This window comes from Diabrotica virgifera, chromosome 6, assembly GCF_917563875.1.
Source record: "Diabrotica virgifera virgifera chromosome 6, PGI_DIABVI_V3a".
In the NCBI taxonomy this organism is placed as follows: domain Eukaryota; kingdom Metazoa; phylum Arthropoda; class Insecta; order Coleoptera; family Chrysomelidae; genus Diabrotica; species Diabrotica virgifera.
The window spans coordinates 24,211,629-24,226,294 of record NC_065448.1 but is presented as its reverse complement, the minus strand read 5'-3'; the positions used below and the strand labels follow the sequence as shown (position 1 = coordinate 24,226,294).

Sequence of the window (14,666 nt, the reverse complement as noted above, 5' to 3'; positions counted from 1 at the left end):
CAACATAAGTTAAGTAACTTGTGAAGCGGTAACGATTAATTTCATTCAAGTAGCTAATTAGAGGATGATCTTCCCGATTTTATTTTGCCAAAACAAAAGGGACCAACTTTATTTTGAGCATAACTTGCTTACGTTGGATGCTAGAAACTTTTTTTAAAAGCAGAAATAAAGATTTTTTTAAACACTTGTAAAAGTTGTAATGAGTTTTCCCTAAAAAGTGCTTCATTTTTTTTGGATATTTCACGTTGAAGTATTCTATTTGGAATTTGGCGAATATAAACCTATTTTTCATTAGCTATAACTCGGGTTCTACTAGGTCTAGAGACCTTATGCATACACCGTTTTTTAAAATGTTTTACACAGCCTATATTTTTTCTAAGAACGCTTTTTTCGATAAAATACATACTTTTTGAATTATTTGCGAAAAACCGTCTAACAACGTGGTTATTTTGTTGAAAAATGAACATAATATTTACTCGCAAATAACTCGAAAAGTATTGACTTGGCGAAAAATCTCTATAGAACAAGTTGCTTAAAATTAGTCAGTTTACCCATTTCCGGGCTTATGTTAACATATATTTTTTCACCCCCAGGGCAAAAGCACACATCCACACGATATCACTTTTTTTCTATGCCATATTAGCTATGCATATGCCAAATTTCATGTCAATCTAAGCGGCTTTTTAAAATTTACAGCAAAAACCGTGAAATAATGTACTATAATAAGTTTGAAGATCATTTTGGACATAACAAATTTATTATAAATTAGTTAAATCCAAAATTATCTTTAAATTTATTCAGCAAGTTAAACAAAAAGTAGAGGGTCGTGTACCTAGAGAAAAGAATTACATTTTAAATGATGTTGTTCTGAAGCTATTTCCTTGTGGCATTTTTATAATCGACTATTTTTAATGGGAATAAGCCACAATTTTACAAAAAAATGATTTTATTAACGTTTCGAAGCCCAAATCGGGTTTCGTTGTCAAAATACAAAATACTACTAAAATAAACAAAAATGTTGTTGCTAAGTAAAAAAATTCTTCTAATAATTTATTTAATCTTGACTCATTTATATTGGCAATTCAGACGTATATTATACATTTTAAAGTAGAAGACTTTAAAATGATATTGCTAATATTTATGAGTTGCGTTCCTGGGACGACTTTACTAAAAGATAGTTCATTCGAATACATGAAATCAATCCCAACTCAAGAATATCCGTCACAAAAAAAAATCATAGCATATTGATCTGTCTTTAAAACGACAACCAAATGCAACGATGACAGTAAAATTCTCGCGTTAGAGATTCCATAGTAAATCACGAGGGAAAACCAGGAAAAAACCTCGTGATACTATCCCGACATCGTAAGTATTTGGTCTTACATTTAATTTACTTTCAAAAAACGAATACCAAATTCTGACTTTAATATGTTTAAATTATAAATAAGATTAATAATACATAGATATACAATAAGTAATACTAAAATATAAAATTTGTACTCGATAACGTAATTCGATATGTTATTGACTTACTAATCGTGGAATTTTCTTTCTATTGACTTCCTCTTTCAGTATGGGTAACCACATCCTACTGCATTATACCGAGGAATTTGCGACAGAATTGGTTTCATTTAGCATAATTAGAGTCGCTTCTTTGATTTTTCTCTTTTTACTCTCTGATTCTTTCAGGACTATACTTAAATCTCTCCACTGAACTCTATGTTCATTATCCCATGCGTGTTGACATATTTGAGATCTATCAAATTCTCTATTTTTAATATAAGACTGATGTTCACTTAGTTTAACGTTTAATGGTCTTGATGTTTCACCTAAATAAAATTGTTCGCATTCACAAGGTATTTTATATATGCAATTGTTTGTTCTTTCTTGTTCATTGTTAGGTTTAGTTTTAGATAGAATAGATCTCAATGTGTTTGTTGTTTTGAATGTTGTTGAAATGTTGAATTTATTTCCAATTATTTTAAGTTTCTCGGATAGTCCTTTTATATATGGTATTGATATTTTCCTCGTATTATTTCTTGTGAATGTTGTAGGATGCCGTTCTAAGTTGTTCTGTTCCATTCGATCCAATCTTGACAATTCCTTATTTTTATAAACGATAAAAGATAATCATTTTTTTAATAAAACAGATGTTAACAGTTGTTTTTCTTCTAAAAATGAATTTTCGTCAGAACAAGTAATTTTGGCTCTATCATGTAAGGATTCAACGATTTCCTCTTTAACGTTGATGTTGTGATTTTATTTGTAATTGAGATATCTGTTGGTGTGTGTTGGTTTCTATACACTTAAGTCTCATATCCAGTACCCTTCTTTGAGACTAAAACATCGAGGAAAGGTAAAGTGTTATTGTATTTTTTTTTCCTGGTTTTCCCTCGTGATTTACTATGGAATTTCTAACGCGAGAATTTTACTGTCATTGTTGCATTTGGTTGTCTTTTTAAAGACAGATCATATGCTATGATTTTTTTTGTGAGGGATATTCTTGAGTTGGGATTGATTTCATGTATTCGAATGAACTATCTTTTAGTAAAGTCGTCCCAGAAACGCAACTCATAAATATTGGCAATATCATTTTACGCAACTCATAAATATTGGCAATATCATTTTAAATTCTTCTACTTTAAAATGTATAATATATAGTCCTGTCGCCAGTGGGGGTACAACGGCCTCCTTAATTCAGATGGACTTACCCAAGTTTTTTTATGTATTTTGACCCGTAGAACACGAATTTTTTGGGTAACAGTCGATCCGAATGTCGATAAGATTGTTATAAACAAATAACTTGAGGAATCACATAACAGCGATTTTTCGCAAAACAAAACATTGGGTATTTTTTGGGTTTGTTTTCGACATAAACGCGGTTAAACTTTCAAAAAATCGAAAAATTCCATTTTTTGAACCCGAATAACTTTTGATTAAAAAATAAAATAGCAGTTCTACTTACTGCATTTGAAAGTTCAAGTCAAATTCTATCGGTTTTGATTACTTTCATTGCTAAAAATGAATTTTTTTATTGTTAAACAAAGCTATAAACACATAGTGATTGAATGATGTTTTCAATGCATTTCCCATTTGAAATCGAACGAGTAGGCGCGCATACATACAATTTCTACGTAGATTACGTACATTAAAACGCATGCATTGGGCACGGGAAACACTATGTGTTTATGGCTTTGTTTAACAAATAAAAACTTAATTTTTAGCAATGCAAATAATCAAAACCGATAGAATTTGACTTGAACTTTCAAATGCAGTAAGTAGAATTGCTATTTTATTTTTTAATCAAAAGTTATTCGGGTTCAAAAATTGCACTTTTTCGATTTTTTGAAAGTTCAACCGCGTTTATCTCTAAAACTATCATCCTACGAAAAAACTTGTAAGACCATTTTTGCTGAGAATCGCCCAAAAAATACAAAAAAAAGAATGTGTGTGTACTTTGTACGCACGTAAGAAGATATTCTTCTATTATATAGGTAATTTATTAAGTATTATTAAGTAATATTATTAAAATTAAACTAACTTTCTTATCTACCACTTTCAAACAATTTTTATTAAAACAACCAAAAATAAAAAAAATATATGAATCGCCTAGGATTTGAACCCGCGTCATTCCAATCACGGAGCTAACGCCCCACCAACTACACCAGCGAGGCCCTTCAACTGACATGTAAGTTTCGGATATAATTACACAACACGGCGACAGGTAGTGTAAAAATGTTATGTAGTGTAAAATAATTATTTTACTACAGAGAAACACAAATCCAAAAACACAAGAATTATAATAAATAATACATTTACTAAAAACACTAATATATTCTTTTAATGACTTATTTGCACGGATACAGATACATAAATACCTATCTTGAAAGATTAGCAAGGAACTACATACTGTCTGTGTGCGCAGGCGCGCAGATTTATGTACAATTTTACCCTCAATCGAATCGCGCCTAAAGAAGAATATCTTCAAAAATGTTTTGTTTTGCGAAAAACCGCTGTTATGTAATTCATCAAGTTCTTCGTTTATAACAAACTTATCGACATCCGGATCAACTGTTACCCAAAAAATTCGTGTTCTACGGGTCAAAATACATAAAAACAACTTGGGTAAGTCCATCTGAATTAAGGAGGCCGTTGTACCCCCCTTTGCGACAGGACTAATACGTCTGAATTGCCAATATAAATGAGTCAGATTAAATAAATTATTAGAAGAATTTTTTTACTTAGCAACAACATTTTTGTTTATTTTAGTAGTATTTTGTATTTTGACAACGAAACCCGATTTGGGCTTCGAAACGTTAATAAAATCATTTTTTTGGTAAAATTGTGGCTTATTCCCATTAAAAATAGTTGAATTTAAATGATGTGCAACTCGACTACACTTGCTATTTAAAAAAACTGGGGGTTAATGCGGGGCAGTAGGGGGTTACATTTGAGGGTATAAATTTTGCATGAAAATTCGTCCCCCTTTCAATACAAATTGATGTGTTTTTTTGAATTGTGAAGAATCTTTTGGTTTCTGGGGGCTAGGGTCAAATTTTCGTTTGAACACAGTGTATATACAAAGCATTCTCTAAAATTCACTGGATATTTCGTTTTTATTTTAGGTCTTTCCTACAAGAAGAACCGAATGGAAATTATGAAAATTTCACCTGAAGATTCATTTAATAAAAACCAAATAAGTCCAGACTCCGAAGAAGTACCAATAAATAATTTAAATGTTACCATCCAGACTGGAGAAGGACCGGAGAAGAATAAATGTGAAATTTGTTTTAAGCAGTTAAGTACAAAATGTGCTTTAAAAACACATTTGAGAATACATACTGGAGTAAAACCTCACAAGTGTGAAATTTGTTTGAAGCAGTTTTCTGAGCCACATAAATTAAATCGACATATGACAGTTCACACTGGAGTAAAACCTTACAAGTGTGAAATTTGTTTTAAGGAATTCAGTCAAGCAGGTAGTTTGAAAGTACATTTGAAATTGCACACTGAAGAAAAGCATTATAAGTGTGAAATTTGTTTTAAACAGTTTGCTCGAAAAGGCAATTTAAATGAACACATGAAAGTTCACACCGGGGAAAAACCCTACAAGTGTGAAATTTGTTTGAAGCAGTTTTCTCAGCCACATAAATTAAATCGACATATGACAGTTCACACTGGAGTAAAACCTTACAAGTGTGAAATTTGTTTTAAGCACTTTAATGAAGCAGGTAATTTGAAAACACATTTGAGAGTACACACTGGAGAAAAACCTCACAAGTGTGAACTTTGTTTTAAGCAGTTTAGTCGCTCAGTTGCGTTGAAAGTGCATTTGCAATTGCACACTGGGGAGAAACCTCACAAGTGTGAAATTTGTTTTAAGCGCTTTTGTGTCTTTAAGAGTTTGAAAGATCATTTGAGAGTGCATACTGGAGAAAATCCTTATAAGTGTGAAATTTGTTGTAAACAGTTTTCTCAGACAAGTAGTTTGAAAACCCATTTAAGAACACATACTGGAGAAAAACCGTATCAGTGTGAAATTTGTTTGAGGCGATTTTCTCAAGTAAGTTATTTGAAACAACATATGAGATTGCATACTGGAGAAAAACCGTATAAGTGTGAAATTTGTTTCAAATCATTTATTCAAGAATACGATTTGAAAAATCATTCAAGAGTGCACACTGGCGAAACGCCTTACAAGTGTGAAATTTGTTTTAAACAGTTTGCCCATAGAAATTCATTACATTACCACATGAAAATTCACACAGGAGAAAAACCTCACAAGTGTGAAATTTGTTTAAAGCAATTTAGTCTAGCATGTCATTTGAAAGAACATTTGAGAGTACATACTGGAGAAAAGCCTCACAAGTGTGAAATCTGTTTTAAGCAGTTTAGTTCAGCAAGTCATTTGAAAAGACATTTGAGAGTACATACTGGAGAAAAGCCTCACAAGTGTGAAATCTGTTTTAAGCAGTTTAGTTCAGCAGGTCATTTGAAACAACATTTGAGAGTACATACTGGAGAAAAGCCTCACAAGTGTGAAATCTGTTTTAAGCAGTTTAGTTCAGCAAGTCATTTGAAAGCACATTTGAGAGTACACACTGGAGAAACGCCTTACAAGTGTGAAATTTGTTTTAAACAGTTTTCTGAGTCATATAATTTAAAACGACATATGAAAGTACACACTGTTGAAACGTCTTAAGGTGCGTACTGTCTAGAGATGATATGATGGAACTGGAGCGAGAATCTCGGAATAGGTTTTAATCGTCTATTCCACGAACCAGTGACAAAACGTCTACGGCATCGGTTTCGATTCCAGCGCCGCCGCATTAGTTCAATCCCACATAAGAATTTCATGTTCTTAGTATATTCATAGAACATACTTTTCAGAAAAAGTATATGCTGAGAATATGCGTAATTACCATTGGGAATGTGCAGAGCAGATGCTGAGTATATACTACTTTACAGTACTTAAACGTTCTATTTATATACTTAGAGTAAACTACCGCACTTCTTTTCAGTATATACCAAGAATATACTTTTTAGAATATTTTAAGGAGGTGCTATAAACCTTCTATTTATATGCTTAGAATGTACTACCGCACTCTTTTTAATAGTGAATGTGTCAAGCATATACTTTTATATGCTTCAAAGAATATTCGATAAAGGTATATAAATGTGCTCAGTATATTCGGTACGAGAATATTCTTTGAAGTAAACTGCTCGTCAAAAGTTAGGGATATAGAAAATTATGCTGTTCTCATAGTTGATTTTTTCGCGAACAGACGAATTCCGCTATTTCTTTATTATTTTAAATGTTTCTTTGGTATTTACACAGTTGTGCAAAGGTTTACTCAAACTTATTTTTGGTACATATACCGGGTGGAAGAAAAGAAATGTTTTTCTTATGTTAAGTTTAAGACACCCTGTAGGGATAACGAGGTAGAAATGTGAGTATACTTTAAAATCGTATTGTACTTCTTATGTTTTGTGAACATGTTGTTTGATTTTCCCTGATATCTTTAGAAACAAAAAAAAATAGACGGTTTTGTAATTTAACATATGTTTTAACCGAAACAAAAATTTGAAACACCTTGTAGGGAGTAAAAGGCACAAAGGTGAGTATACCTCGATATTATGTTGTAGTCTCATATTTTCTGAATATTTTATTTTTTTAATTCCTCTGATATCTTTGATAATAAAACAACTAGACGGTATTACTCTTTAATATGTGTGACTATGTTTAACATGTGTGACTCATGTCGTCAGTTAAAACACATATTAAAGAGTAATATCGTGTAGTTGTTTTGTTATTAAAGATATCAGTGAAATTAAAAAAATTAAATATTCACAAAATATGAGATTACAACATAACATTGAAGTATACTGTATACTGGCCTTTGTGCCTTTTCCTTCCTACAAGGTGTCTCAAACTTTTGTTTCGTTTAAAACACATGTTAAATTACAAAACTGTCTATTTTTTTGTTTCTTAAGATATCAGGGACATTTCAAAAAACAAAATGTTCACAAAACATAAGACTACAATACGATTTCGATGTATACTAACATTTGTACCTCGTCTTCCCTACAGTGTGTCACAAACATAACATAAGAAAAACATTCCTTTTGTTCCACCCGGTATAAGTAGAAAAAAAAAGTTTGAGTAAAGCTTTGCATAACTATGTAAATACTAAAGAAAAATCTAAAATAATAAAAAAAAATTAGCGAAATTCGTTAGTCTGTTCGCGAAAAATTCAACTATGAAAATTGAGCATAGTTTTCTATATCCCTAACTTTTGACGAGCAGTTTATATGCAAAGAACATGAAATTTTAGAATGTTTTTATGGTACATGCTATGCTTGTACCACGCATATACTAAAAATAATGTACTTCGACGAATGTTGGTAGCATATGATGTGAACATCATTGTTATGTGGGATATACTTTGCGGGACGACCGGGCAAGAGATTTGCAATGAAACTTGAACTGGTTTCTGAGAACAGGTTTTAGACATCAATTCGCAAAATTAAATTCCGAGAGAGGGCGCTCAAAATTTCAAAGATGGACGATAACTCTAGGAAAACAATTCATTTTGTCATTTGACCTAACAGTTCTAAAATGTTAAATTAAAATCATTTACACGAGTGTTTTGCCAAAATAACCACTATGTTTGGCCACTATGACATCTTTTAAGTTAAAGACAACTCAAAATTATGTTTCATCTGTATGCATTCATTAAAATTTAATGCTAACTACTGATATGTTTTTACCTTTTTTTCATAAAAAAATCTGGCCCCCGATAATCACACAGCATTTTAAAAATTAAATCTAAGAATTTCTAATTTTGTTACACTACAATTTATTTTAGACCAACAGATAACAATTTTTAATTAAATAAAAACTGGAAACTAAGTAGGTGAATTTATTTTATAATAAATGTGTTCTGGAAATTACGAGGTGGTCGGAATATTTTGCATAACAATGTACATTCTATGTACAGAATATATACTACATTTTATTTATTTATTTAATTTTGCAGTCGCTTAAACATTAAAAAATACTACGTTTAATGCAAACGTTAAACTAACAAAATGTGTGATTTGGCATTGGTTAGTTTATGTCATTACGTAGAGTATAATAGGAATGAATACTGAGGAACACTGCAATAGTTTTTTTTAAGTCGAAATTATTGTTAATTACAACATAAACTGACCGCAAATATGTACACAAATTAATGGCAAAGTCAATGTTTTCCTAGAGTTGATGCTTTTCAAATTCGCCACCAGGCGTCGCCCACTTTGCGGTTCCTCGCCAATAAGGGCACCGTATAAAACGCATCGGCGACGTTCGTTTCGATTACATCATCTGTTTAACGGGATCGGTTCAAAAGAATTTTAGGTCTCTACGGCTCCCACATATTGCTAATTCATGGCGGGTATATTTTTGTCATGTAGAAAGAAACTTTTAGAATGTTGACTCTTTCTCATTTTGTTTTTATTTATACGACTATAATCTAATCATCTGTAATACATTAGTGCCTTCATTGCATAAACGAATTCTAATTAAACCTCTACTTTAATTTAAAAACCCCATAATTAGATGTAAGAAAATTTTTATTTATTGTTATATAGATTTACGAACTGCAGGAACATAACATGTTAAGAAATATACAGTCGGAAAAATGAAAGAATACCCATGAACGATCATATCAAGCACATATTTTGGATTTGCTGCCTTTTTCTATAAATAACAAACGAGAGAGATAGATTATTAAGTGTTGTCTACAAAGCAAAAATGTTATCCAAGACATACGCAGTTACATATTTATAATTGACAAGAGTGAGACGGCGATACAATTGTTCAACGTAGTTATATTAATTTAGTAGAAAATTTAAACTCACACTTGACTATTTCTGTACTTCTAATGTGATTCTTAGAAAAACACTTAACATGAGTAGAGATAATGATTGTATAAACTACTATTCGAGTAATCGTGCTGGTCAACTATAATCTGACTGATTCGATTTCTGTCACTTTGACAGTGAAACTGGGTTAGGTTCGGTAGAGTTTATAAATTTTAATAATCAGTCGTATGTACTTGAATAAATTCAGTTCTTTTAAGAGCTATTTTGATATTATCCCTAATAACACAAAACATTCCATGAATGTTCCTAGAATGTACACACAGGACATTGAAAACATTCCTGGAATGTCCCCAAATGCACACGAATGTCCCTGGAAAGTACCAGGAAAGTGCTGTGTCAGCATTTTAAATATTCTTAGAATGTTCTGTTGGAACATTCCATGAATGTCTACGAATGTTCTTTGGACATTCACAGTCTATTTTTTAGACTGAATGTCTTGTTGGAACATTCCATGAATGTTCTTTGGACATTCACAGTATATTTTTAGACTGAATGTCTTGTTAGAACATTCCATGAATGTCTACGAACGTTCTTTGAACATTCACAGTATATTTTTTAGACATTCACTGAAATATATCGTCAGTAATGTGACAATACCTCCTATATGTTTTTTCATGAGGTTTGCAGGAGACGAAAAACATTTTTTAAGGTCACTTTCTGGTTTCGTACGTATTCTGACTTTTTTTGTAGTAAATAGATAGTTGAATTTACTGCAAAACAAGTCAAAAAATATATGAAAACAGGAGGTGGCCGAAACAAGTTTTTAGTCTATCTTACAAATCTCTTGAAAAAAACAGATAGGAGGTACTGTCACATCACTGACGATATATGGCCATACCAAATAATACATCCTTGATAAATATAAACATTTTTATTGCAAAAAATCTTTACATACATTTTTTAATGTAATTTGCTGACATTCCTAAATATTATAAAAAAATGTGTCACATTTGCTTTGTAAACCTTTCTTTTGCTTTTCGTAGCCACATATTCGGTTTCCTTTCTGGTTTTTTGTAGACCACTTCTCTCAGCTGATTCTAAAAGAAAATAAAATAAAAGGTAATTTTTCTATCCTTTACAATTAACAATCAGAAGAAATATTGTTTACAGGTAATAATATGCATAAATAATAATAATAAAAAAATAAATATTAAATAATATTTAAATAAATAATAAATAATATTTAATAAATAAAATAATAATAATGAACATTTTGTATTTTGACAACGACATCCGATGTGGAAGTAGAAACCTTAATAAAATTATTTTTTCAAGTAAATTGTGGCTTATTTCCCCATTAGAATAATTAATTAAAAAAAAGCCACAAAGAAATAGATTTTTCACAAACAAATAAGTATTTAGTATTCATTATATTTATTGTTTTTATTATTTACTTTAATGTCCTACTGGTACATTATTTGACAAATAATGACATTTCGAAGTCTGTTAAGTACGATATAACGCCCTTGGGCATTAAATTTAAATAACGACTTAGATACTGTCAAGTTGACAAATATCAACCTAAGTAAAACTATGGTTACCACAATTACGTTACTACTGTTACTGGTAAATGTACTTATTTAAAAACTAATCAATTCAAAATTCGTTCAAATTTTTCGCATATAAAGAATAATTTAGTCGGACATTAAACGTTGAAGGCACCACAGGTATTTTAATGGGTGCGTTCGGATGACCACAGCGGCTGGACAGCTGAGCCAGCAGTAGCTGTCAGACGTCACCGCTGGAAGCCAGCCGCTGAGAGATTTACTAAGCTCTCCCTATCACGGCTGGATACAACCACTCAGCCGATTTCTGCTGAATGCCAGCCGCTATGGTCGTCCGAACGCACCCAATAATAACGCTTTCGGTCAACGTATATCCCTATAATACCCTTGGTACCTTAATAACTGTAACATAAGATTATACCTTAATTCTTGTTTTCGATTTCTGATGTTTTTATTTATTTACATTGAATATTAATCTGTTTTGTTGTATAATCTACTTCGCAATAATTATGTGATATATTTGACTTAAAATGAATTCAAAAATTTTTTGTAGTTGGGCAACAATGTCAACTTAGATCTCCGATGTAGATAATGAATTACAACAGTATCTATATTGTACGGACTGTATTATTAATTAGGTTATGCATATACCTGTGTGACATAAGCTATTGGAACAGCACAGTCTCTCAAACGAACAGATGAAAGTGAAGTTCTGTCAATATCTTTTTCTAAAAAGTGTTTTGAACATACTCCTCTATTAACAAATCTGATCTATACTTCATGTCTTCTTCGCAGGATCTTCTGGAAAGCTAAAAATACAAAATATATGCATTACTAAGCATTATTAACAAATTTTAGTTTTAAATAAAAAATATGATTAATGAACTCACAAAATTATTATAAAACAGCTTAGAAATTGTTTATTAGTATAGTTGGTTCCCCAAACTCAGACACAACTGGCTAGTGATTTTAGTAGGTAATTTTTTTTGTTTTTGGCCAATTTTGCCAAAATTACAGTAATTAGTACTGAGACTGAGTTTAGCAAATCGACTATAATATTCTGTGTATTCATTAGTTGGTACTGCATATTATAGTGTGTGGTCTACCATCCTATTTATAAACGCATACACTAGCAAAAACGCAAAAAGAATTATTTTAGTTTTACAAATCCTTTTGTTATTACCTATCTCTATTTACTATTTTAGTTAGGAATAAGCGAAGTTTGTGGCTTATTCACAATTATTATTAAAATAATAAATGGATATGACCAATTATTAACTTATAAAATAAAATAATAATTCTTCTGATTTATGCCTTTTATTCACTTTGTTATATCTACCTTACTTAAAAGATTTTTTATGAATAGTATTATTAGGGTATTAATAGTATTAATTTATTTTCTGAAATACAGGGCATGCTTTCGTTTACATATTTGCATACTAACCTTTTAATAGGGCTGTTCATTCACAGTCATTTGTTTTGAGCTTCTGTCATAATTGAAACGTTATTCCTGCAGATTTTTTTATCTACATTTGTTTCTGCTACTCCAACTGCGTTAAAAACAGGACACCATTTTATGCACTATGTTAATAATACTATTAAAGCTATTATAAAAGTATCCGAATTAAAAAAATATTCTTAAAAAGCACAAATAATGCAAACAATCCACGGCAAGGCAAGGCCGGGCAAGGTCGCCAGTCGCCAAGATGAAGATGCCAAGATGGCCGAAGCGAGGTCGTTGGTTGGTCGTTTTTAGTCACGTGATGCCCTCTCAAGCGCCATGCACAAAAATATATGCACGGCGAATTTGAAAATGAACGCAAAAGAAATAAATATAAATGCCTCTCTTGGGTTTTGCATAAGTTATAAGTATTTTTTTTATTAACAAAATCGCATTCCAAATTGAATATTCGCGAACAATAATTTTTATTACATTTGTATGTTTATAATAGGTCTGTTCCTTTGTTTTAAGTGTAACACTAGTTCTTGAAAAGTGTAAGAAAAGTGTAAAAGTGTTACACTTTCTTGTTTCTTTGTTTTTCTAGTGTTTACACTTTTTTTCACGATACACTCAACTTCTGTCGTAGAACGCGTACAACTCGTTTCTTTGAAATGCTGTAGGAAAAAAAGTGTAACACTTTTTTACACCTACCTCCGAGACGGTGGTGGATATTACACTCGTCCTGCGCAGTATCATCCGACCGGAGCCAGCTGTTTAGCCGTTAAATGTGTTTGTTTACAAAAAAGATATATTTCTTTTTAGTTTAATTTAAACTAGATTTATAAATTGAAAAAACTAAAGTAGCTACAAGTTTTAATTTAATTTTGCTTAACCTCCGAGTGGCACTTTCCTGTAATTTTAAAATTATCACTTTTCAGTGATTTTTTTAATATGCTTTTATGTGCTTTAATATGCTTTTAAGTTCAACAAAGCATTTCCTTTAATTACAATTAAGCCAAAACATCGCAAATCCTGGGCCCTGGACTACTAAAGGTATCCGGTATCCGCATATCAGCCATGAATATGCCTTCACTACTCTACATCAAGAAATTTACTTTCCAATGGCTCTGTCACTGAATATATCAGCAAGTATAGGAAAACCTATTTAAAACTTATAAAATCAGCTAAAAAATCGTACTATCAAAATTGTCTGAGAAGCTCTAAAAGTGTTGCAAAAGAAACTTAGTCCATAATAAAGGATCTTCGAAATAAAATTCACCCAGCTTAAACATTTTTCCTTTCAGACCCTGGAAATCTAAATGAATACTTTGTTAATGTGAGTAAAAATATAACATCAACAGCTTCGTGCAATTGTACTTGAGACACTGTGTCAGGTGAGGTGTTTGAAAATTTGAGTAACTTGATTCTGGGGTGTGAATTTCTAAAACTTTTAAGTGTGGTTTTTAACCGTTGAGAAAAATTATTTATTTAGTGTTGTGTTTATAATTTAATATATGTTTTAAAATGAGTTTTGTTTTATTTTTTGAGAAAAAATTAAAAATACAGCATACTTACAGTACTTTTTTTGAAATGCTATTTTCCAAAGTTTATAAAATTTCTTACGCTCGATTTTATATTAATAAAGTTAAAGTGGACTTTAAATTTAAAGTTTTCATTAACTGTAACAATTGCTTTTTTTAAGGTAACACACACTTTAACTTTATTATGAAATCGAGCGTTAGTCAAAATTCTAAATGCTCAGTAAATAATAACAACAATTAGGTACTTGTATTGAAAACAACATATTTTGTAATTTGAAAAGAAAACAACATATTTGCAACATAGATAACAAAACAACATGCTTTGTTACGTATTTTAAAAAACTCTCCATCATGCATGCTCCATGAGAAAAGAAAATATAAAACTAATTTCATCCTTATTATGTCTCAGATGGCGTAGCTACTTTTGCTATAACTACTCAATGCTTTGCTACTCTACCTACCTACATACAATTTGTATTGTTTTATCAAAAAACAAGCATTTACATACTCTGCAAATTGTATATTTTTTCTTTGCATTTTCATATGAAAAAACCGCGGTATTTATCTTGAACTTTTTTTGAACAAGGTGCAATACTTAGGTAATATTATTATTAATAAAACAAAGTATATTAAAATACAATGTTAAAAACTTTAATAATATTGGCAATATTTAAAAACTTCAATATATTATATTATAGTATACATTTTATGAATCAGTAGAAACGATTATATTTAAATTTGGTAAATTATAAC

The 14,666-nt window shown here is 30.8% G+C and overlaps 2 protein-coding genes and 2 long non-coding RNA genes across 11 annotated transcripts in view; 2 read left to right on the top strand and 2 right to left on the bottom strand.

The window, feature by feature from the left end:
- LOC114331221 (nucleolar complex protein 3 homolog) overlaps positions 1-14,666 on the top strand; it is a 229,787-nt gene that overhangs the window by 128,424 nt on the left and 86,697 nt on the right. For all 8 annotated transcript variants that reach the window (XM_050654838.1, XM_050654840.1, XM_050654839.1 and 5 more), the window contains one exon: positions 4,626-4,797. In XM_050654838.1, the coding sequence (XP_050510795.1) occupies positions 4,626-4,797 (172 nt within the window). The remainder of the gene's footprint in view (positions 1-4,625; positions 4,798-14,666) is intronic.
- The window catches only part of LOC126887381 (uncharacterized), a 37,245-nt gene that overhangs the window by 16,562 nt on the left and 6,017 nt on the right, over positions 1-14,666 (bottom strand). The gene's annotated exons all lie outside the window — the stretch shown is intronic.
- On the top strand, positions 4,804-9,068 carry LOC114331229 (zinc finger protein 235-like). The gene is made up of 2 exons (XM_050654849.1): positions 4,804-5,903; positions 5,988-9,068. Exons 1-2 carry the CDS (start codon positions 4,913-4,915, stop codon positions 6,200-6,202), a joined length of 1,206 nt encoding a protein of 401 aa, XP_050510806.1. The 5' UTR covers positions 4,804-4,912; the 3' UTR covers positions 6,203-9,068.
- Positions 10,283-13,067, bottom strand: LOC126887382 (uncharacterized). The gene is made up of 3 exons (XR_007699042.1): positions 12,376-13,067; positions 11,583-11,740; positions 10,283-10,463 (listed from the first exon to the last, which is right to left on the bottom strand). It is a non-coding gene; the product is annotated as an uncharacterized LOC126887382 (long non-coding RNA).